Source organism: Pinus tabuliformis, chromosome 1_2 (genome assembly GCF_031772625.1).
Source record: "Pinus tabuliformis cultivar Carrire ecotype Pingquan chromosome 1_2, CPIR1, whole genome shotgun sequence".
Taxonomy (NCBI): domain Eukaryota; kingdom Viridiplantae; phylum Streptophyta; class Pinopsida; order Pinales; family Pinaceae; genus Pinus; species Pinus tabuliformis.
The window spans coordinates 937,504,377-937,530,371 of record NC_142298.1 but is presented as its reverse complement, the minus strand read 5'-3'; the positions used below and the strand labels follow the sequence as shown (position 1 = coordinate 937,530,371).

The window sequence follows — 25,995 nt, the reverse complement described above, 5'->3', positions numbered from 1 at the left end:
ACTGGTTATGGCCTATGGCCTAGCCCAACAACAAGATAGACTATGATCCCACAGCGTTAGGATACACACAAGATTGTCATCAACATGTAGAATGCTGATCTGTGTTATAGGAGCTTCTTCTCATCAAGATAGGGAGGTTCCTCATTGCTGTAGCAGTTCCTTTAGCCAACGTAGTATAGCCCTTCTAAACTGTTGATAAGAACCTCTTGTGACAACGATTAGGATCTCCTCATAAAACATCTGAAGAGACCTTTCCTTTCAGCGTGGGTGATCTTCAGGACTGTGGCCAAGATGTGCACCGAAAACACATTCTCAGAACTGTTAACTTACAGCGGATAGGTGGTGTCTAAGTCTGTGTTTGTTGATGTTATGACAGTGACTGGTTAGGGTATATTTGACTGCTGTAATAGCCCCTAATCAGTCACCAAGACAACCCTCCTTAGCTGTGGCCTACCCTTGGAGAAGTGGTGGCTCCCTTCACTGTTGTTCTGGGCATAGACAACCCTCAATACACCCTACGTTGCCCTCCAAACAGCTCGTAGGGCTTGCGGCCTACCCACAACAGCCTACACTGCCCTTCACCAAGAGTTTTGCACCCAAGAACACCTCCACGCAGGCTGAAACAGTCTGCCCTTATCTCAACCCTCTAGGGAGTTACCTCGGCCTCCCTTACAACAAACTCGGCCCTAAAACGACCCTCTTTCTCACACGCAAGACTGCCTCTACTTGCTGCGGCTAGGGCATGATAGACCTGCGGCTAGGGCAGCGTGTATAGGCCTTAGATCTCCCTTGCTAAGGCTGCGGTTTGACAACCTTTAGACAGCCAGGTGAGGGTAGCATATGAGGGCCTTCTACCCCCTTTTGCTTCATCGAAGAGCTGTCTCAAACCCTTCCAAAACAGCATATGGAGTAGGGCATGACTGTGATTAGCTAGGGCATCATAAGACTGCGTTTAGGCTTCATGCTAAGGCTCCTTTCCTCCTACGTCTAGGGCTTCCTCCTCTTACACTTCTCTTCCACTAAAACCCAAAACAAGTGGAGAGAAATCAAAAGTGAAGTGTGTGTTCAAATGACTATCAACTCACCTCCTTTTATACTAAAACGTTGAGCACACGTGGGTGTTATTTGGTTGCTGGTCGACCTTGACGAATTGTCCCATAACACAAATAAACTAATATCTCCATGAATACTTATCGGAATCGGATGATCTTCAGATCAATCCTACACCTCTCGATGAGAGGGATCCAAGAAAAATATCAGCTGCCATAAATAAGATGACCCACATGGAGTTTGGCCCTAGTTGCCAATTTTAATAGACCTTGCCGTAATAGACTTAACCATGACTTGACATCTGATATTACATTGACAGTGATCTATGCATCAAATTTGTGAACAACAGTGCACATACACAGTGAACCAATCTATCCTATAGTGACATGACCTCGACATTTGACTATACTTAATTGAGATATCATATTTGACTGAGAATGATACATTGACATATTGACTGTGACACGTGTTCATCAATAAACTTTATTCTATCTTGACTTTAGCGAACTTTGAAGTTAGTAAACAATGTTTCACTTACCTTGTTAAGATATTAAACCTGTTGCGTGGAAAAACCTAAGTAATCCAACTATTGTGACCTTGGTTACCTTAATAACCTGTAGTTTGACATAATCCTCATAATTGATACTTGACATACATTAAGTATTGCTGAAGTTATGAGTTAATTGGACAGGGAAATTGTTCAAGCAGTGCAAGGTTTTAGTTTGGTCCTAAGGTTTAGAGTTTTATCCTAAGGTGTTATGTCTTAGGGTTTCATTGAAGAAAAGGGTTGCATGTGCTTAGAGAAACACTTGGGTAAATTTGGACATAAAACAAATTGGAGACATCTAGAATTCAGTATAAGAAGCATATTGTTTTGACATTGACTTGTAAATTGGTTAATCGACAAGACACTTGACAATGGTAAATAAATTGTTTGTAAAATCGTATTGACATGGTACAAGGTTAGAAGTGTTTAGATATATGATGGTAGTTCTTTGTGGACAAAGCTTGAGATCATTGGTAGCAGGTCATAGGGATGACCTAAGGCACCTTTGTTTGTGCCATCATTTGATAGCAGTGCCAGATGGTTGCAGCATCATGTGCAACTTGATACAGTGTGGCAACAAGATATATTGAGTCTTGATGCTTATTCATTCGTGAGCAGCTCAGTGCAGTGACATGCAGTGGCAGCCAACAGATGTGCAGTGACAGTGGTTGTGCATTGATGACTATTCATTCATGAGCAGTGACATGCAGTGATAGCCAACAGTCGTGTAATGATCTATGTGTGCAGTGACATTGATGTGCAGTTGAGCAGTGACAATGATGTGCAATTGAGCAGTGAATTTAATGTGAAACATTGTGCAGTGATTGATTTGATTGTGCAATGGTCAGTGGCTACTAGGATTTGACAGATATACAACATCTTCCTTACATCTATTCTACATTGATTCAGAGTACAGGGGATCTAGTGTGAAAATTGTGAAACGTGATCTACCGACTCTTCTGGGTGATTGGAATCACCTTCAGGTTGTGGCCTGAGAACACTTTAGGGCGACAGGGTGGTGCTAGGGCAAGTTGTGGCTTGCATAGAGCGTTGTGGCGTCCATTCAGTTGTGGTTGATAAACTAACAGGGTAGCGAAACATCCTTTCCGACAGCAGCTAGTAAATAGAGTGTTGGGGCACTCATCAGGTTGTGGCCTGATCTACAGGGCGTTGGGGTGTCCTTCTGGTTGCAACAAGATATTAGGGTCTAGTAGCATCCTACAGGTTGTAGCCTGTGAATTAGGGGGTTGACACCTCCCTCAGTTGTAGCTGAAATCTTGATGTAATCAATTTTCTTTTAACAAGGAGAAGACAATTACTAAAGAAGCATTTGGTGGTTTTTGACCCAGAGGGGGTTTTCCACCTAAAAATCTTTGTGTCCTCTATTTTATCTTTCTGCATTGTTGTATGGTGTTGTCTACTGTTGATTATTGTTTATGATCATTTGAAGAAGAACAATAATAATAACTGAAGATTAACTAATGCTCTGAAAAGGATTAAAAAGTGCTAATTGTAAGAAACACTGATTCACCCCCCCTCTCAGTATTTCTAACAATTCTCCTGATTCCTATTCTGGTGAGTATCCTTCTAAAGATTGTTCAGGCGAATGTTCTGTAGATAGAGACTCTTGTGATAATGGCTCGGATTGTTCTGGGACTGGCTGTTTTACTGCACTACCTGAGTCTGGGTATTGAAAAGTAGAAGAATGTTCTTCTGATTCTGGTTCTTGATGCTTCCCACTGGTTTCCCCTTGTCCTTCTAATCCAAAATCTTGGCCACTAGTTTCTCTGTGTTGTTCTTGAGTTAAGCTTACAGATTTAGGACTTTGCAGGCTAGTTTGAGGAAAATGGGGTCCTAAAACAGAGGAACCAGATACTCCTGTTTTTGATGTAGAAGTAGCAGCTTTTTGTGGGCTTGTTTTTCTTATGTCCCTATGTGGTGTTGACTGCTCTCTCTCTGCTTTTGAGATCAATTCTTGGATAAATGTTTTTCTCCCTTGATCAATATTTTTCTTGTTCTTTTTATGACCCCTTTTGCCTGTAGATTTATTAGAGTTTCTACATTTTGCTTCTTCTTCACTCATACATTCTACACATGGACCCTATGTGTAATTGTTTTCACACCCTAAGTGTCTTAATTATTACAGTGGTGAGCCCGCTCAGGTATATTAGAGTGATGCACAGGTTCTTACCTCTCGTCTTACTGCCCAACACCTGTAAAATTAAAGACATGCTATCAAAAGAAAATTAAAAAATTTACACACCCTAAGTGTTCTAATTATTACAGTGGTGAGCTCGCTTAGGTATATTAGAGCGATGCGCAGGTTCTTACCTCTCATCTTACGCCCAACGCTTGTAAAATTAGAAACACTATCAAAAGGAAATTCAAAAGAAAGCGTTGGCTGACTGTATCAATTAACAACCTTCCCCGACAACGACACCAAAATGTTTGGTTAGTTTTATCACTTCCACAATCATTAATTATCAACCAGGGTAAGTCTTTTTATTTCAAAGGTGTCTGCACTATCTATGCTGATACATGTAACAACCAGGTAAAACAGAGAAGAAAAAATGTCGTTGAACACGCTTGCAGAAATTAAAATACTCTTGCAGAATGGAAATACAAACTTGCAGGAATTAAAAAACACACTGCAGAAATGAAACACACTCGAAAAGGAAAGAATCCACACTTCATAAAAACTTTAGAATAAAGATAGGCGCGCCATACACTATCAGCGAAAGATATAACAATAATTAAATAACATGGAATTGATTAATCTATGTAACAACACACAATAAATCTGGAAGCAAAATTGTATCTATCCACAATGAACATGTACAACGATAATATGAAATGCACACTTAAAGCATGAAAGAAATAAATATCCTAACAACATTGTGATCCCTGCTACAGAGGAGGGCACTTCCTCCCTAGAAAGGTGCAGGAAGAAAACGAAAACTTAGTTAAAAATTCAACACAGACATTGTAATAACATCACCAGATATGCTTATATTCAAAATCGTTGAAGAGTACAAGATCAAAAAGTCGGTACTGTCTTCGTTCTGTTCGTCCCTTTCACATGAGACTAAGCTCTTTTTTATAAAATCTTTTCAATGTCTGAAAATTAGGAAAATGAATCAGTCATGAGAATATGCGATTCTCATTCTGATTAAGCTAACAGAGATAATAAAAAGATATAAATTGTTACAAGAAATTTCAATAAAGGTTTGTTGTGGTCACACCACTCTTGTTTAGACAAAATTATAACTGCTTAGATCTTCTTAGCTATCCGCGTGGAATTACTTTATACAACCCTGATAGTTTTCTTTCAAAATTGTAGCTACAGTTTTGACAATTCACGGTGTAACAACAACTTCATGGTGTAACAACAACTCGAACTGTGTACAGCAGAAAATGACAAACCTGAGGTGTAACAATAACTTGAACCGTGTAACAACAAGGAATAACAACATCTGTTCATCCATGGCTATCAGTAGCTATGGAAATACCTGAAAGAAAAAAATTCTGAAGAACTCTTCTAGAGATACCCTAGTTAGTCATCCCAAAGAAAGCATCATTTCATTCAATACTTAGCAGAAAATAGCATAATAATATGTCAAAGAAAAGATTGCTTCTTTATCAGAGGGAGTGACATTGTACTAGGGAGATTGTAGGTTCAAATGAGGGAAAATGGCCAAAAATGGGGGAAAGGATGCCTGAAATATCCTTAAATATTGCACCCAATAGGTATGTCCTAGACTATAAGCTTCTGTATATTCATTCATTCTAATAAATCTGTTTTACATTACTAACAAGCTAAGTCACATGACACGAGGACACGAGACACAGAGGACACGTAAATACGTGGTATTCAATACGAAACGCAGCGACCTGGAAACAGGACACGGGGGACACGTTTTATATATATTTAATAATATATATATATATATATATATATATATAGATATACCGAAATATAGTTTTTTATCCATATTAAATTGCAGGTTGCAGCTTATCTAATCAAATTAAAATATAATTACTTCTCAAAGTTCATAGTTCACTTTAAAAAAATAAATAGAATCAAAATTTACAATTTACAACTTATTTTTGTTCACCTCAACCCAAAATTGCTCTGTTGCTGTCATCAATTCGAATTGCATCTTCCTCTGAAATTCATATACCCTTCTCAGTTCACAGTGCACACTGTGTTTTCTGAACAGGTGCAATGGTGTTACACTATTTTGGACTACAGGCCATCCCTTCATAAATATTTGCCAGTGTTAGGCACCCCTGGCTGTGTGCCCTCTCTTCTCCCCACATGGCTCTAGCTAGGCACTTCTGTTGATGTCTCTCTTCACAATGGATTTAAGTATTTAGTATTGAGTCTTGACAGTTTATAAAATTATATTAATATCAGTGTGTCACACTGTCACTGTGTTTAGATTGCTTTTAAAAATATATTTATATGTGCAGAAGCATGTCACTGTCTGGCAAAAGTGACGGTCATCATCTCCTTCAAAATAGGCGTGAGTCACTCTTGAAGTACTTGGTTAGATCCACTACAAAGTTGCTAAATGAGACTGCAGAGATAGCTCCAATTAATGAACAAAAAAATGCCAATCACAGATTTGGGAGCCAATTTACTTAAGTAAATACTGCCTTGCCAAAAACGAGCCAGATTTGTCCAGTTATTAATCTGCATTCTCTTTAGGGTTTCAACGAAGTCTTGTATGGAATAAAGACTTTGATTACTCAACTAGCCCTCACCCTAGTGAACCGAGGGCCTCTTTTTCATGCTCAAACAATCCACAAAGGTGAATTACTTCTTCACTGGCCTTTAAGATAGCCTTGCTGTCCTTCAGAATCCAACGAATGGAGATTTGTCTCTTGTAGCCACAGATATCTGAATCTCATATGGGACTGTAACGGTGAAGTGGGGAAACTGTATAAACAGCGACGTTGAATCTAAAGTTACCCTCATTGTTTAGCTATAGGCTATAGCCTATACTTGTTTGTAAAATACAAAAATCAGTCTTCGTATGGTAAGAGGAAAGTCAGGAAACCCTTTATCGGAGCCTTGAGCAGACACTAGAAATCAAAACTCCAGAAGTACTGCGTAACTGCTTGTTACTGTTACAGAATAATGTAAGTATAAAAACCCTGCCAGTGGGCTCCAAACAACCGAAAAAAACCCCAGAATAGACCGACGTTGACGTTATAAACCGCATTTTTTTCCAATACGTATTCAAAAATCGAAATACGTTAGTGCAACGGTATTCGATGTACCGAATACGCGTATTCGAAATTCATGACACGAAGGGAAAACGTAGAATACGTATTCTATTTTTAGAAAACGTCAAAAATCGTATTGGACACGTATTTGGGCCGTTTTCGTGTCCAATACGCAAAATACGAGACACGGGACCCTAGGGGACGTGTCCTGTGACTTAGCTAACAAGTGTTATGCCTAGGACCTTTGCATCATAGAGATTCTTGTTTGGGTGATTAATCATTAGATTAAATCTACCCTCATTAAATCATCATGTTTGTGGAACCCTAAAAGGTTCTCTGTAAAACCCTAACCTAATTGTATGCCAATGCTAATATGAAAAACCCTAATCCACTTAGGGTTACTGATGAAATATAGAAAATACTTTTCTTATGATGTTTGGGGTTATGATGGTAATGTTTGGAGTTTTAGTATTGTTATGGAAACCCTAGTCTTTTAGGGTTGGATGGTAATGTATTCCTAGACCTTGAGGTTCTGATAAATTAGGGTTTTATGAGAAAAACCCTTATAATATGTAGAGTAAGCTCCTAGGAATGAAACCCTAGGTGTATATTTGTCCATCTGATCAAAACCTTAGCCCAATCAAGATTGTTATATGTCTGACTTTAAATGTATTGATATTTGTGTCTTCGGCTTACTTGTGGATATTGATATGCTTGTGCATGAAATCCTAGATATTTATATGTGCTAACCTAATTGTTGATATTATGTAAATTCTAGGGTTTGTAACTAAGCCCTAGTAGAAGTTTGATATTCTAGGATATGGTGATATTGTTTCCATTATGATGATACAATCTAGGGTTTACAAAAACGTTGGTCTTATTGTTGAAACCTTAGATTGTGTTGTGATTGAAGCTTAGTGTATGGAACCTAGGGTTTTCATTAAATCCTAGTAGAAGTCTAACATATGATTTCTAAATTTGTTAGATGCATTGAAGAACTATATTTGTTTGAATTGCTTCTAGGGTTTGCAATATATTATAGTAGAGTATGTCATTTCTCTGGAAGAAATATTGATGCCCTAGATATAATGAGACTAATATCTTGATTGAGTTATGGATGTGATCTAGGGGTTATAACCTAACACGAGCAAGAAGTTAAGGTTTAAAAGTACGTGTCTCCTGCTGATTATGAGCTTAACTAAGTTTAGGTATTTGATGTCTAAAGTCTAATACTTCCATGATTACCATATAATTAAATTCATGCTTTTATATATGCATTTGGTTGTACTTGCTATTTGAGTTGTATAGGTACATAATCTTCAAGATGTTGAAGATATCCATAAGTAAAGTTGATTTGATTGCTAAGCATGATGAAGGAAGTTATATGAATGATGATGCTCAAGATGACTTTGATAAAAGGGGATGAAGCCATTCTCCGATGCTATGGAAAAGAAGTTGATCTCCCTAAGTTAAGAGGGAGCTTGGATAAAAGAAAGGGTATATCTCCCAAGTTAAGAGTAAGGGCATATTATAGTCATGAATCACTCATGATGGATACCTTGAAGAAGAAATTGGAGAATGTATATTGAGGTGTTGCTGAAAGAAGAAAAGCTGGATCCGGTTGTAGAATATGTTGTTGCATGTGAAGTAGGAAAGGAAGTTTTATGATTGAGGAAACTTCGTTAAGATTTGTTTGGGAAAGCCTCTAAGTGATAAATTGTGAAGCAACATCAAGATGTCTGAAGACCCTGATGGTTTGTGTTTACTTATATTTGAAAGGTTGTTACTGATTGGGGTTGTGATTGTTCAGGTAAATCTCTCAAAGTTTTGGAAGCATGCTTGATGTTATCGATTTGTTTGATCGGGAGAGATTTGATGTGTTGAGGCTTTGTGTTTAATACACATTGCCTAGGAGGACATCTGGCCGACATATGTGTTGATGTCTAGTTTCCGAAGTGGGGAAGGTGGTGTTGGTCATAGAGCTCTGACCTTGCATTATGCACCTAGTTCTCTGGGTTGATGGTTAGTAAGTAAGCCCGATGGTGCTTAGAGAGGCTGAAAGATTTAGTCCATCTTATTCCCACTTGGATAGATTGCCTTAGTCAAGAATCTAGTCCGTGGCACCACGTGTGCCTAAACTTTTCATGGTTCATGTGTTTTGAGATCTTCCATGTATTTGTATATATATGAATACCTCCCTAGTTAAGAGGGAGAGTTGAAGAATGTAACTAGGTTCGGCCTTCATAATTGTATTTGAGTCATAATGAAATGTATTTATCAAAAGAAAGAAAAATAAATTATTCTTATTATTATTATTATCACTTATTAAAGCATGGGTTTCATGCTTGGGTCATAATATTTTAAGTCAAAGTCCACATTGAGGACTTCTAGGTTTTATATTAGGTCATTAGAGTCATTGTCCATTTAATGAGACCCTTCTTGGGCTTTTGAATCATGTAAAAATAATTTTTATTGAGTAAAATAAGTCATTTGTCACCTCCACACCAAGTCGGCCCTTACTTGATCTAGTCAGCTTACATGAGGGTAATTCGACCCACAGAAAAAGGTATATATAGAAGTGCAATTTGACTCATTTGAGAATCACTCACAAGTTTGATATACAAGCAGAAAAGTAGAAGTGTACGAAATTGCATGAGAAGGAGAAGGATTGCTAGATCAAAGTTTTCTGGGACATCTCTCACACACGTGTGAATTTACTGGGCTATTTGCTGGAAGGTCGAAGTGCTGCTTCTAGGTCGAAGTTTTGTTGCTGCTACTAGGTCGAAGTTTCTGGGTTGAAGTTGTTGTTACTATTAGGTCGAAGTTGCTGCTACTATTAGGTCGAAGTTTCTGGGTCGAAGTTGTTGCTGCATCAAGGTTGAAGTTTCTGCTGCTTCTAGGTCAATGTTCTGTTACTGCAAGGTTAAAGTTCTAGGTCGAAGTTGTTGCTAGAAAGACATTATCTGCAGAAGAAGGGAAGACCTGACTTGGTGATTGGAGGAAGTTTGTGTCTAGGTCAAGAATTCTTGGATCATCTCATGAAACTAATAAAGGAAGAGTTGTTGACTAGGTTTTCCCCTAGATATGGGTTTTGCCCTGGCTGTCCGCCTACATCTGGTGTCTTTGATCTTCGTGTTATGGTTTTGGTAATTGCTTGATGAACTAAGGATAAAAGAAGAACATAAGTAAGTTAATAAGAACATAAGAATATCATAAGTAATTATCACTATAAAGAAAACCTTTCTGCCTTTCTGATTTTCCAACATGTTTGACTGAGTTTTTGCCTTGTGTTGGGTCTAGACTTAGATCAGTTTGAATGAAGTTTTGTTGCGGCTTGTGGGATGGGAGCCAATTGTGAGGCTTGATTTGGTGGTTGAAAGCCTCTTCTAGGAGCAAATCCTACAGTGATCGGATTGGGTGCCATTGAATTGGTGGAGGGTGACGTGTTGGTAGCCCAAAGTAGCCCTTGACAAGCAGTCATTAAGAGAACTTGACAGCTGAAGGTTGGGTGAAGATTGAAGCCTAATGTGTAGTACATTGATGGACTAGTGGATTGCTAGATTGGTAGATTGGAGCTCAGGTATTGGCCAACATAGAGGAGAAGATTGGATCAGCCCATGTTCATTGTAGCAGAAGTGACTTGTAGCAGTGATAGGTTGCAGCCCTCCTGGAGACTCTGTGTTGTCCTTTGGACCAAGGGGCAGCTAAAGAGCAGATCGGGAGCAAAGGACCAACATGATGAGATACAACATAGATGTTGAGCTTGTAGCGAGATTGCCATTGTATCTTGTATTCTTGTACTTGTGGATAATTAAGGGCCATTGTCCCTTGTATGGGAGCCCTAAAATGTTGTATTACTCAGTTGGTTTAATATAACGAAGATTGGGTTGTTGTACATATTTGTACAATATTTTGTAAAAAGTTGTCTATACTTGTGCATGTGTGATTTACTGCTATTTATATTCCGTTGTGCAAAGTAGCTTTGTTGAGATTCTTGGTTTGGTAGCGTCAAAGATTTTAAGATTCTACATTAGATCCCATGATCGTGGAAATTCAAGAATCAACAATAGTGCAGAGACTAGTAGTATTCAGATGCTCAGAGACAATTGATTCAATATTTCAGATGCTTCTCAGTTGCAATTGTTGCAGTAGCAACAACAATAGTGAGAGGGAGTCTTGTTACCGTACATTCCTATAATAGCAGGATTGGGGTTGTGCATAACCATTTTCTTTCTAAGAGGGAGTGTTGAAATTGTAGCAAGAAAATGCTTCATTTGACTAGTGCCTTAGTCAAATGGAGAAAATTTGATTTTCCACATTAGTAGTATGACTTGGATTGCAGTTAGCTAGAGTTAGATGGCCTTATCTACTAGTTAAATTAGTAAATTCGAGTTTGTAGGCTAAGAGTAGAGTTGTGCATGAGTTGATTACCAAGATCTAGCAATCTAGTTTAGTTATTTTCAGTTGAGCTTAGTTAATTGAGCTTTGGTCATTAGTTGAGTCAGTTGAGTAGTTATGATTGTTGTTAACTCACCGTTCTCTCAATTAACTAGTTAATCAACTAAAAATAGACCCAGTCATGCATGGAATTTGAATTGCCTAGTTGAGTGGATGGAAAATGCACATTTTTATTTATAATTGTATACTGTTGAGTGTACAATGATTTTGCATTGAGTAAGTGATCAATTCCCCTTGGATTTGCGCAAGGAAATAGGATATTTCCATATTTTTGAGGAGCTTAATTCCTTTAGGATTGCACAAGGAAATAGGGAATTTCCATATTTTTGAGGAGCTTAATTCCTTTAGGATTGCACAAGGAAATAGGAGGTTGGCTAAGGATTGATTTGGCTAAGTGTTGGCCAGAGCAAGTCAGGAAGCAGGAGATCAAAATTACAGTGCAGCATGTGTTTCAAAGTTGAAGCAAGACAATGTAATTGTTTCTCTTTCTCATCTGGATTAATGCAAAGCAACGGAGGGGTTTTTTCCAGTTAGGTTCCCCTGTAAAATCATTGTGTTCCTTGTGTTTTGATGGTTGCATGCTATTGCATGTGTTTCTATCGTGTGTTTTCCTCTCTGCATAATAGTAGAAGAAAACTGTCTCTTGATTTCAGTTCAATTTCATTCGCAGTAGCAAATTTCTTGCAAATTTCTGCAACAACATTATTCAACAGCATATGCAATTATATAGAAAGAACAACATCATCATCAATGTAGCGGAATATAAAGGAACAATAGAAGAAAAACATTCACACATAAAGACATAGGGATTTATTGGAGACCAGGGCAAAATCCACTATGGGGAAAACCCTTTCAAATTCCTCTTTATTAGATTGTCATTGAATGATTCAGCAAAAGGGAGTACATTGATCCATATCTTCAATCATTATTCTATTCAACAAAAATCGACTAAACAACAACATGAGGTGAACCCAAAAATGCTAATATTCAAAACCTTGTTTCAGAAACTTGTAATCAATTGTCACTGTCTACGGTCAATGAGCAAAATTTGCGGTCAACTGATAAAACCAAACCCTAGGTCCCAACCGCAAGCAGAGAGTGATGTGCATGCAATTGAAACTTGCCAATCGCATGCATGAGTTTGCGTGCTTGCGGCTGTAGCTGAAAATTGCTAGTTACAAGCTTGCAATTGTGACCCAAAACCCTAGACGCGTGTGCGAGCTTCGGACCCTGCAATTTCGGACGTGTGTGAGCTAATCTTCACGAACTGCCTTAGACCTGTGCGAGCCAAAACTAAAGAAGAGAATACAAGATTGCTTCATGATGATATTCAAATGAGGGTCACTTGACTTGTATTTATAGCCATCCATGAGTGTCCGATTTATCTTTTGGGCCGGCCTAATCAAATATGCACATGTGGGGCTTAATTCAAAAATACACATTCCCTTGTCCAAATTGAGTGCTTCAATAGTCAAAATTGGTCCTCTCGAAAAGAGGAATCTCGTCCCATGGTTGGAACCTGTCACTGAGCTGCAAAATTAACATGAATGACTCATCACATGATTACATCTTAAGTCGAAAATTGTTATTTCATTTTCTTATTCTAAAGAGATTGGGCTCAATACATAGTATTACCCTTGAAAGGGAAGATCAATTGGGGTTTGTCACGTGGTGTTGTGACTCAGCCTTCCCTTTTGGGCTTCTAGTGTCTTCTCTTTGGAAGATCATGTCGGATTGCATGGTGTGGAGCTATGTTGCAGGAAACGGTCCCCAACCTGGCGTACGCATACCAAAAACACCTGAAAATGCTAAAATGTCGCCGAAACACATGTATGGTGTTGCTTAATTTGGAAACGACGCCATAATGTTTCTGTGGGGTGTAGGCCCAAATCTGCCTTGATTCCATAGTTGTTTTTGCTTGCACGAGTTTATTCAAGCACCTAAGAAGGGTGTGGGACCCTTCTATGGCAATTTTTTTAATTTACCACTAAAATTTCTCTCTAATCACTCCATAAACTAATTTATCACTAATCAATCCGCGCTCTAGTTCCATTGAAAAAGCACCTTGTTCTATTTTTGTTGACGAGGATGAGGATGAAAATGCAATATTCCCAATGGAAAAATTAACAGTAATATCCAAACATGTGCTAACAACAACAGGCAAAATATGAAATCAAAGAACCTGATCTAGAACACTAGTAAATAGAAGCATAAAATCTGAGCCATTTTATTAATATGGGGAAAATCTGGTGTGAGAACAATGGAATATGGGCTTGCTATGCAAGCTATGCAAACCTCGAGTGATACAATTATGATCCAGAGGAAATACTGGCCCAAACTGGTCTTGTGCGTTGCCCATAAAATTCCTATTGTTGCTGCTAGAATGGGACTGAAGCTTATGCTTTGAAGAAACGCCTGGATCACCCTAAAATTGCAGCCACAGACTCCCCTCCAAACCCCCAAAAATACCTGGAAATGGTTTGGCCCAACTCCAAGCCGAAACTGAACCCATAAAGTGATGCAAATTTACTAGCTAACTAGCAATACGCCTAGCTATATGAACAAGGATTTTAAGCCTGAACATTGTCCGAATAATTCTGTAAAATTAGTTGGACACTCCTCTTAATAACCACACAAAAGCCCAGAAAGGGTTTGGGCTGAATATACTGACCCCCGGTGACCCCCAACAAGAGAAAATTGCCCAATCTATTTGGAAAACGCCCCACAAAATTGACACTATTGAATTATGCCCAAATCCACCATGGAAAATTTCTCCCAACTCTGGCTAAATTCTTCACTGAGAAATACCTCTTATTTTCACCCTGTATCTCTTCCAAATCCACTTCTCTAAACCCCTGCGCAACACTTGGTCAATAGCTTCTGCGCCCCTGTCAAAAGATAGAAAAATCGACCTAGGTAATAGCCTCCAATCCAGCCTGACAAATCACTATCCAAACTCTAGTCTAACAATAAGAGAATTCCCTACAAAAACTTGGAGCCTCTAACCCATGCTTTCTTGCACAATGTGCTCCATGAAAATATCTTTGCTCTTGAGAAATGTGCACTGCTGAGGAAACTCCTGCAAATTTCCAATGGAAGCTCTGAATTGAGCTCCCCAAATTGCCTCACTTGGGAGACACTCGAAGTTCTCCGGAATGAGGGTGGAATTCGCGCTCGAAAATTCCTTGTACTAAACAACACGAGTTGTCTTGGCTAAGTAGCTCAAGAGAACTAGAGTTGAATTGTAAAATGACCAAAGATGCCAAAAGTGAGGCCCTCAAGCTCTATTTATAATTTGTTGGCCTCTTCTCCCCTTGTGGTCCCCACTCTCTCTCTCCCCTAATTCGCACTTCCTTCTCTTTTCTCTCTCCTCCAAGAGTGCGAGTTCCCTCCTTGGGTCAAATTTCTCTTTCTTGTGGCCCCCACATTCCACTAGAGCTGCAATTTTCCCTTTTTCTCCTAAATCCCAAAGCCAGAAATGTCCCCTCTTTCCAAAATTGTCTCTAATGCGGAAAATCAAAATTGGGGACATGACAGTCCTCCTTGCCAAAAATTGCTTGTCTTCAAGCAATCCCTGAACAATCAAGCAATGCCTGAACAAGCGCCCTCTCTAACTGCTAATTACCAGTGTCACCGCTAAATATACCAGGGTCCCAAATGTGCTATTGAGTCATCCCCTATCTCTGCACTATCTTGTGATGAAGGAATCTCCTAATACGAGAATCCCAAGCCATCCTGATCAATGTGAAGCAACCCTTGCTCCACTCATTGTCCAGCTAGGTAGAAGCCCTCTGCATACTATCAATAAGTAGATCATCATGATAATGTAGGACTCTATCGAACTCCCCATGACGTTGTCCTGTCGAGTAGTCCGCCTCATGCACACCGAGAGTAAACTCCTAAAGATACAACCCTATCCTTGTGGGTGAAGTCTCTTCCACATGAGCTCCTCCTGATATCCTCTTGTTGATCAACTTGCCATGTTGATGAAGTTCCCCATGCCATCAACAAGTCACTAAAGCCCAACAGAAGATCTGAGTGATCTCCCATTGTAGTAGCCAACTCATCCCTAAAGGTCGTTGAGCTGTCAAGTACTATGATCCCCCGGTCCCATGTTAGTCTCAGAAGGGTGCCACCATGTTGTCACTGTGCCATTTAGACTCTTAACATATTGCCCATTGTGTGCACACTATGTCCTCCTCCCCTGAAACTTGATGACGAAATATTGACAAAGGCCAAGCTCATCCTGCCCAGGTATCTCTATGATGTCAATATCTACCCATCCATTGCTAATCCCGATCCTGGGCTGCAACTGGAAAAACCTGCCTCGCCATACAATGGAGGCCTCAACGATCCCCCATGTGTCAACCCCAAAGTGAGCTAGATCACCCTCTGCTATAGACCCACACCTCATGAAATGGAGTGACCTATCAGCCAACTGAATCCCTGGATCCCATAACCAAATCTGCTGTGATGTAGTCCTAATGGCTACTAGAATCCACCTGCTCCACAACTCAGTTCCCTGCATGCAATCGATATATAAATTCCACACGTCATCAATCAATCTAGTGCATGCAAAGTTGCCTGGCGCCTGCCATACCACACCATGGGATCTACTATCCTATCTCCTAGAAGCGCACCCCAATTTTGCCCGGAGACTAAACATTCGCTTGTAAGAAAGGTCAACCACCTGCTGTATATGCTCCTATGACACCTAGGAGTGCCTCGCCCAAAATGTGTCATGCATTCGCTTAAGTGTGAACTCAAGGGTGGAACATATGCTACCTCCGTAGCAAACGATGCACTCCCCAAACTGATACCTGTCAGCTTGTGCCCCGACCCAATGCCACTGCTAAGAAGTCTCTCCTTTGGTGCACTGAGTCCAACCCAAATATCTCAAGTGAGCTCCCCTCATTGTGCTGCTCGTGCCCAGAGTGTCAAAGGACAACATGCAAATCATTTGTGCCTGTAAGTGATGTAGAAAAGAGATAGGCATATGAGTCCCCACGAATGGCTCCTCATTAATGGTGGGCATCTTTGTGTCTCCTGACACCCCATCAATTATGGATATGTCTCTTGGCACCTCTTCAATCTGTTGGGGGCTGTTATCACCTGAAAACTTAGACACGACCCTAGATACCTCAACGATGGATGGAACCTTATCAACAATGGACACCCTTGTGCTAAGTGACATCTCGTCAATGGATGGTCCTATGACTGCGTGCTCCACTCTCTCTATCGATGCCTCAACCTGTGCCACCAAGGTGCTCTCCTCTAGTGGTGACTCTGAAGTCACACTAGGTCGACCTATATCCTCCTCACACCCACTAGTGTCATCTGCCTCCTAAGCAATCTCATGCTCAACCTCATTTTCTTCACCTGCAGGTCTACAACTGCTTTTCCTTCTTGCTGCCCTTGTTGATGCCCATTCTCCGAACAACTCCACCAGTCTTGTGAGATTCCTATTATAATTTTCAAATTTCTCAAGGAGTTTCTCCTGCTGAGACATTTTGGGCACAAGTTCAATCGGAAGAATAATGTTGGACTAGTGTTTCAGCCTCTAGAATTTTAGCCCAATAATAACAACTTGGCATTACCATGATCTAGACCCACAGCTGGCCAAAATCATGCTTTGATACCACTGTAATATTCCTAATGGAAAAATTAACAGTAATATCCAAACATGTGCTAAGAATAGTAGGCAAAATATGAAATCAAAGTACCCAATCTAGAACACTAGTAAATAGAAGCATAAAATTTGAGCCATTTTATTAATATGGGGAAAATCTGAGTACAAGTGTGAGAACAATGGAACCTGGGCTTGCTATGCAAGCTATGCAAACCCTAGGTGATACAACTCTGATTCGGAGGAAATATTGGCCCAAACTAGTACTATGTGCTACCAAGAAAATTACTGTTGTTGCTGCTATAATGGGAATAAAAATTCTACTCTGAAGAATGCTTGGATCACCTTGACATTGCAGCCACAGACTCCCCTCCAAACCCCCAAAAATACCTAGAAAGGGTTTGGCCCAACTCCAAGATGAAACTGAACCCACAAAGTGATGCAAATTTACCAGCTAACGAGCAATACACTCTGCTATACGAATGAGGATTTCAGGCCCGAATATCGCCCATTTTTTTTGTAAAATTAGCTGGAGACTCCTCTCAATAAACCCACAAAAACACAGAAAGAGTTTGGGCTGAATCCATTGACCTCCGGTACCACCCCCAAGAAGTGCGAATTGCCCAATTTGTCCAGAAAATGCCCCACAGTATTGATACCACTGAATTATGCCCAAATCCACCACGAAAAATTTCTCCCAACTCTGGCTAAATTCTCCACTGAGAAATACCTCCTATTTCCAACCCTTATCTCTCTCGGCTCCAATTCTCTAAACGCCTGTGCAACACTTGGTTGATAGTTTTTGTGCCCCTATCAAAAGATAAAAAAATCGACTTAGGTAATAGCCTCCAATCCAACCCGGCAAATCACTATCCAAACTCCAGTCTAACAATAAGAGAATTCCCTGCAAAAGCCCAAAGCCTCTAACCCACACTTGCTCCCACAATGTGCTCCACGAAAATACCTCTGCGCCCAAGAAATGTGCACTATTGAGTAAACTCCTGCAATGATGTCCAATGGAAGCTCTGAATTGAGCTCTCCAAATTGCTTCACTAGGGAGACACTCGAAGTTCTCCAAAATGAGGCTGAAATTCCTGCTCGGAAATTCCTTGTGTTAAACAACACGGGTTGTCTTGGCTAAGTAGCTCAAGAGAACTAGTGTTGAATTGTAAAATGACCAAAGATGTCAAAAGTGAGGCCCTCAAGCTCTATTTATAATTTGTTGGCCTCTTATCCCCTTGTGCCCCCCACACTCGCTCTCTTTCTCCCCTAATTCGTAGTTCCTTCTCTTTTCTCTGACCTCCAAGAGTACGAATTCCCTCCTTGGGTCGAATTTCTTTTTCTTGTGGCCCCCACATTCCACTATAGCTGCAATTTCCCCTTTTTCTTCTAAATCCCAAAGCTGAAAATGTCCCCTCTTTTCGAAATTGTCTCTAATGTGGAAAATCAAAAATGGGGACATGACAAAGAATTACTAGGATATGTAATTAAACTTGTCTTTACTCATGTATAAAGATTGATTTTGCATGTATAGCCCCATGTATAAAGGATTATTTTGGAATCTTGGATGTATAGTCTCATCTATAAAGGTTAATTTGGATTTTCCATCACGTAATCATCTACCGGAGTTAATATAGACATGATTTTCCTTCTAAAATGTCATTTATGTGTATCATTTTTTTTTTGCAAGAAAATGTGCTATATGTGAAATAGTTATCTATCTATCTGTATGTATGTATATAGTATCCGACATTTCCATTTTGGGGAGGTCACATTTTCAGGAATTTCCATTTTGGAAACTTCTAGACTTTTCCACATTTTGTGCAACTCAGGTGTGGAGGCATGCTAAGTTAGCTATTGGATGTCATTTATGCAATTTATTTTTTATAAATTATGTTAAATGAATGAGGTCAAAATCATTAGAAAATATCATACTTCTCTTCATATAAAATTTATGTGGGATGTTAATGATGATAATAAAATGTTGTTCATCTTTCATTTATGCTCGCTTTGAGAGTAAAAATCAATCTATTTTTTTTGCAAGGTTTTCACTACAAGATTGCAGTCCCATTGTGTGGCCTTTTTATGTGTTCCTTTTTGAGCATGCTTATTTATTGAATGCTTGTTTAGTTTAGTTATTTGATTCTTGTTGACACTTATTGTTGAAGTTTCTAAGTTTACTTAATTTAGAAACCCTTCATGCACTTTTCTGATTTAGTCCTACCTACTTGTTAATTTTTCTTTAACAAATTATTTACAAAGTAAATACTGAAAATAAACACCAGTGCATGCTCAACATATTACAGATCAACAACTAAAAGAAACAAGAACGAACACACCACTTGACACCATTGTTTTTGGACCAATGTCCTCAGAAAAACCCAATGCGGGAAAACCGGTGCAGCTATCTGAGGGTTTTCTAATTAAGCAATATCAAAGTACAATCTGGGTGCCGTGACTGGCCTACCCAATAGAGAATTTCCTTAGCAACTATACCTCACAGTTTGAGAGAAATCTCCTGGCTGAAACCCCAGAAAACCCTTCCGGTAGCTCCTTAGCACAAAACTGCTCCGGCAACCCCAGCCTCTGCCCAATCTGGACTGTGTCAACCCCTTTTTGTCTCACACTGGCCTTGCATTAGCCTTTCTTGGCTTGCGTCAGCCCCAGGAGGCCTTGCGTCAACTCTGGGAGCCTCTGCCTCAGCTACGCTGGCCCCTCTGGTGGTCTGCGCAGCACTTGGCTACCTCTACGTGAGCCCTTGCTAGCTCTGCGTCACCCTCTTTGGCTGCTGCGCTGCTCTCCCGACACAATCTCTGCCTTCTCTGTTCCTCTGTACTTATTGGCCCTCAACTGCTCTCCCAATCACTGATTCTATCTCCTCTGCCTTCTATGTTCCTCTGTACTTATTGGCCCTCAACTGCTCTCCCAATCACTGATTCTATCTCTCTTAACAAACCCCGCTCTAAAGAATAGAATGACTGATCATTTGATGTGCTCTCCAAGTGACCCTCAAGCCTCCTATTATGCTTTTCCTGTTGACATCTCAACGGCTGATTAAGTCCCTAATTAACGGCTAAGATTAGATCTGGCTTGATCCATGTCTTTTGGACCACCTTAACACAGATTCATATTAATACACATTAATATTTTATTTTCCTTAAGTTTAGACTTAGGGACTCCATTAAAAATATTAGTTATTTTAATATCTCCTGATCTGTTTAGAATCTGCCCAAACCCTTTCTAGGTATTGGAGATATCATGTGCCGCAACCTCTCCACCAAATTTCGTGGTTAGAGCACATCCGATGCTACCCCAAATCAACACTCCCTCTTAGCGAGGACTATGCTTTAGCAATACTTCTCACTGAGTATTACTCTGATCATCCAGCATCGGTACCTGTGCTGATGCTAGGCCTTCCTGCCCACCATCCTCTGCACTGCTGCCTCTTGTACTACTGCCCATGGTTATGTCGCTGCCACTGCTGCATCTGTACGACAGCTCCCTCTGCATTCGTGCTGCTGCTGGTCCTTCCTCCCAACACTGCATCTGCACTGCACCTCCTCTCATCATGTTGCATCGTGCTGCCCACTGCTACACTACAACTTAGTTACTGAGAAGCAAGTAACTGATCTCCCAACTGACCTCCCTGTTGGGCTAGAAACACCCTCTGATGTTGAAGCTCCCTTTGCCGCTGACAAGTGCTCCCTCTCTCTGACCTCTATGCCGTTGCAACAACTCTCTGCATCTCGCACCATTGCACACCTCGCCATGCCTTTCTACACTGGTGCAACACAACTGTGCCTCTCACACTGTTGCAGCTTGCTAGCTCTGCACTCTCGCGGGACTCCTGCACTGTATCTCTCTCTGCCGCCCCATCCACATTCGTCTCTACCCACATCAGCCAGTCCTGCTACTCCTCTTCGGGGCTCTCGTAGCAAGGTCTAATCCAAGACACTGGGTACCTCAAGGATCTTACCCCTCATCACCTGTAGTCCCACTGACTACAGCTCGATGTCTCCCCACTTCTTCTCAAGTTGCGCTTGTGCACTCATGGCACAATCATCGTCTTTCAAAACTTCCTTCTCTACTTGTGCTGGGGATGCCTTAGTCTCGGATGACTCTCCCTTACTCTTCTTCCTTGGGCACTGGGTCGCATAGTGACCCATCTCCCCACAGTGGAAGCACTTGATCTTGGAGAGATCTTTCTTCTTCTGCTTCTCCTGCTTTCCCTGAGATTCTAGGGCTACATCCTCCTCTTCCCGCTTGACCTTGATCCGTTTGCTGCTGCTTCCTGTCTTTGACTGCCATCTGATCTCTTCTTGGCGAAGAGCTGCCCACATCTCGTCCCAAGGTAGGAGAGTCCCTTTGCCCAGGATGCTCTGGACAAACACTTCCCACTCTTTTGAGACAACATTCAGGGCTGTCCTCACCATAAGCTCCTGATCCGGTGTCGCTCCTATAGCAGTCAACTGATCTCAGATCTCATTCAGTCCTCCGAGGAAGGAGTCAATCGTTTGACCCTTCTTCATCTGATATGACCTCATCTGGTTCTCGAGCAGCATTCTTCTCTGCACAAAAGTATGCTGGTATAGGTTCTTGAAAGCCTTCCACATCTCAACTTTCGTTTCCTTCTCGGCTATATGTGGTACCACATGATCCTTGACCCCGTCAAGGATAATGCACTTGGCCCTCGCCATCACCTCCTCGTACTTGTCATTATCATTGGGGTTGACTGGGATAGCTATAACCTTCAAGGCGAAGTTCTTGACACGATTCCTGTCAAGCACTGATAAGATTCTGGCCTTCCAGACTACGAAGTTCGATGCTCCATCCAGTCTATCCTGGTCTCTTACCTTGTGAGGTGCCATGACGCTCCTCTACTTCCCTCCTGGAAGTTCTCTGTTCGACTCCTCTGAGTCTTTACTTCCCGTCTAGAAGTTCTCTTCTGGACTCCCTCTGAGTCCTGAATTCCCTCCTGGAAATCCTTCTGTTGCTTGTCGAGATGCCCCCTACTCTGATCGTCTTGTGCAACTGCACTGTTGATCCAGGTTCCTTGGCTAGAAACCATCAGTAACAACTCCTCTGGCCCTACTCTGTCAGGTACTATTCTGACTACAGTACCTCATCAACTCCACTCTGCAATATTTCTACAGCCTTCTAGACCCCAACAACTGCCTCTCAGTGAACTGTGTCAACCCTTCTCTGCCTCACGCTAGATGGGTTTGCGTCAGCCCTCGGAGGCCCTGCGTTAGCCCTTTGGCCCTCTGCACAGCAACGTTGGCCTCTATGAGGCTCTGCGCAGTTCCCGACTTCTTCTGCGTGGCTCTGGCTGGCTTTGCGTCACACTTCCTTGGCTTCTGCGCTGCTAGAAACAACTTCTGTCACCTCGGGACAACTATTTTCTACTGCTATTGCTCCGCTCAGCTGATGTCTCTTAGTCCTCCTATGATCTGCAATCATGCTCCAATACCATGTTGAAGTTTCTAAGTTTACTTAATTTAGAAACCCTTCATGCACTTTTTCTGATTTATTCCTACGTACTTGTTAATTTTTCTTTAACAAGTTATTTACAAACTAAGTACTGAAAATAAACAGCAGTGCATGCTCAACATATTATAGATCAAAAACTAAAAGAAACAAGAACAAACACACCACTTGACACCATTATTTTTGGACCAATGTCCCTGGAAAAACCCAATGCGGGAAAACTAGTGCAACTATCTGAGGATTTTCTTATTAAGCAATATCAGAGTATAATCTGGGTGCCATAACTGGCCTACCCAACAGAGAATTTCCTTAGCAGCTATACCTCACAGTTTGAGAGAAATCTCTTGGCTAAAACCCCAGAAAACCCTTCCGACAGCTCCTCAGCACAAAACTGCTCCTGCAACCCCAGCGTCTACCCAATCTGGACTGCGTCAGCCCCTCTCTGTCTCACACTGGCCTTGTGTCAGCCTTTCTTGGCCTGCGTCAGCTCAAGGAGGCCCTGCGTCAGCCCCAGGAGGACCTGCGTCAGCTCTGGGAGCCTCTGCGTCAGCTACGCTGGCCCCTCTGGTGGTCTGCGCAGCACTTGGCTGCCTCTGCGTGGCCCTGCGTGAGCCCTTGCTGGCTCTACGTCACCCTCCTTGGCTGTTGCACTGCTCTTCCGACACAATATCTACCTTCTCTGTTCCTCTGTACTCAATGCCCCTCAGTTGCTCTCTCGATCACTGATTCTATCTTTCTTAGCAAACCCCGTTCTAGAGAATAGAATGACTGCTCATTTGGTGTGCTCTCCAAGTGACCCTCAAGCCTCCTCTTATAATTTTCTTGTTGACATCTCAACGGCCGAGATTAAGTTCCTAATCAACGGCTAAGATTAGATCTGGCTTGATCCATGTCTTTTGGACCATTCTAACACAGATTCATATTAATACACATTAATATTTATTTTCCCCAAGTTTAGACTTAGGGACTCCATTAAAAATATTAATTATTTTAATATCTCCTGATCTGTTTAGAATCTGCCCAAACCCTTTCTGGGTATTGGAGATATCATGTGCCCCAACCTCTCCACCAAATTTCGTGGCTAGAGCACATCCAATGCTATCCCAAATCAACACTTATGCATGTTGTAATTACTCTTTCTTAACATCATATTAGTGCCTCTTATGTTAAGGGTTTCATTCCCATCTTTTGTATTTTGAAGGCCTTGCCCTTGTTTTATTGTGCAGAAATTGGTTTTAACAAATATAATATTGTGAATGTTTTTGGGAGTATTTCTTGTGTTTATCCTTTATTGCTATAGATTGGTTGAGATCTTCTAGAGCCTTTTGGAGATTTTCAATTCATGGATCCTCTTATATTATTTAGGAAGTGAGTGCAACTATGGGAAGTTGGTGGGGGTAAGATTAATGAGTTAAACCATGTGAGTTTTGCGAAAATGAGAGGAAGCAATGAACTCTAGGAAAATGCATGAGAGGTTTTGTTGATGGCTGTATTTCGCTCCTCACACAAGGGGTTCAGAGAAATATTGCTTACCACCTATAAGTCACAGGGCACGTCGCTTAGTGTCTCATGTCCCGTATTTCATGTGTCGGACACAAAACATGCCCTAAAATGTGTCAAAAACGTTTTTTTTTCGTGTCCTCCAATCGAGACACATGTTTTGGACGTGGTGAAAATGTGTCCTAATGTTTTTGGCTCTTAGGACACGTGTCCCATGAAAAGTGACATTTAAAACCTGCGACATGGTTTTTTTTGTCATTGTTCGCCGCCAAAGTCGAGTTTGCTTACCGCCAAAATTGAATTTGTTGTGTAGTGTGAGGAATTCCACTGAATTTGAGCGCAGTGCTCACAACTTCACATTGAGATTGCAGTTCACAAGTTCTTCTAAATTTCTAGTTTTATTTTATCAATCATGATATTTCTAAATTTCTAGTTAGTAGTTTCTTATGTGCTTGAACAATTGTTAATAACATGAACAATGAACATTGAACTGTGAACATCATTGATGTAGTAAATTAATAAACTAACTAGTAAATTACTATAAAGTAAATACTAAATACTAAATAGATATCATCATGATTCATATCTGTAGATGTTCTAATTTCTAAAAAATATGGATCAGGCACTATATTTCAGTATGTGTATATATATATATATATAAAAACCGTATCCCTCGTGTCTTGTTTCCGGGGTCGCTGTGTCTTGTGTCAAATACTCGTATTTACGTGTCCTCCGTGTCTCATGTCTTCGTATCATGTGACTTAGCTTACAACTGTCCCCGTAAAAACTGAATAGGTTCTTTGCAATGTTTGCATACCAACTCTTCCACAACTTGTTTGAAGCATTGTGTTTCAAGGACAGATAGACCAATTTGTGACATTAATGAACTTCATTCTCTATGTCTGTCTGCTTATGTCCTAAACTGGCTGGTATTTGAATTGAACTTGAATTGAGTTGGTTAGAGGTCTCACTCTGTTAAGAAAATGCCCATTGATTCTTCTTGTGTCAATTGGCAGTTAGCGTGACTCTTTTACCATAGTTTATAGTACAAAAGAAATAATGAATGTCTCGATTGTTCACGGAATGAAATTTGGGTATAAGATTGCATACATTTCCACATGTTGATATTCGTTGTATTGTGGCAGGTTCGACTGTACTGATGCCATTTAATAGTATGGTTGTGGACAAGCTACAAGAGATGGAAAAACAAACAGTTGTGCCTGATTGACATTGTTTCTAAACTGAATGGAAACGATTAATTTTGTAATTCTGCTCATTACTTTGGTGTTGCATTTGTATACATGCCACAAAATCAGTACATAAATTTTTAAATCTCTGTTAGAAGTTAGAACTTGACGTGAAGTCTTGTTGAGAGCATCCCTACAATTGTTACTAAAACAAGCATGATTGTAGGCAGAACTTTTCAACGCCTTCAGAGCTCGACTGGTTGGATTTGGTAGGCCATCTTGGAAATGTTGAAATCTCAACTTAAACGATACAATAGGAATCAATAATAAGAGCTAATACAGAAACAAGTTATATTTAAGAAAAAAGGTTCATATTGGAATGTACGTTTTCAAGAGAGCGACATATTGCAAGTGAATGTATTGCAACTTGCAAAATGACCAAATGAGATTGCCTAAAATTGACATCTTTATAGCAGTGCATAATTGGCCCCGAGTTACAGGTGAACTACTTTAGGAGACCAAACTGTGCATTAGTTTGACAATGGCATTGAGAATAACAGAATTTGACAAATGCTTTTGAATAATGCTACAAATGATTTATATGCTCATGACATTAATTCAACATAACTTTGCTGGTTCCTTAGAATGTATGCCATCTTGCTTGTGTATAGGAGAGTATTAATGTGGAATGAGATCCCAACATAAGGATATGCATGCCATATTGCTTGTTATAGGAGAGTATTAATGTGGAAAGAGATCCTAACATAAGGATATGCATGCCCTCTTGCTCGTGTATAGGAGTATTAATGTGAAATGAGATCCCAACATAAGGATATGCGATGTGAATAGTAGAACTTGCAATTATTATTAATATCACATAGATAACAACCATAGTCTCCATTAACATT

The 25,995-nt window shown here is 40.5% G+C and overlaps 1 protein-coding gene across 1 annotated transcript in view; it reads left to right on the top strand.

The window, feature by feature from the left end:
* The window catches only part of LOC149209027 (uncharacterized), a 103,550-nt gene extending 78,111 nt beyond the window's left edge, over positions 1 to 25,439 (top strand). Inside the window, exon 3 of the mRNA XM_089394192.1 lies at positions 25,046 to 25,439. Within this exon, the coding sequence (XP_089250318.1) occupies positions 25,046 to 25,060 (15 nt within the window). The 3' untranslated portion in view covers positions 25,061 to 25,439. The remainder of the gene's footprint in view (positions 1 to 25,045) is intronic.
* The last annotated feature ends 556 nt before the right edge of the window (positions 25,440 to 25,995 follow it).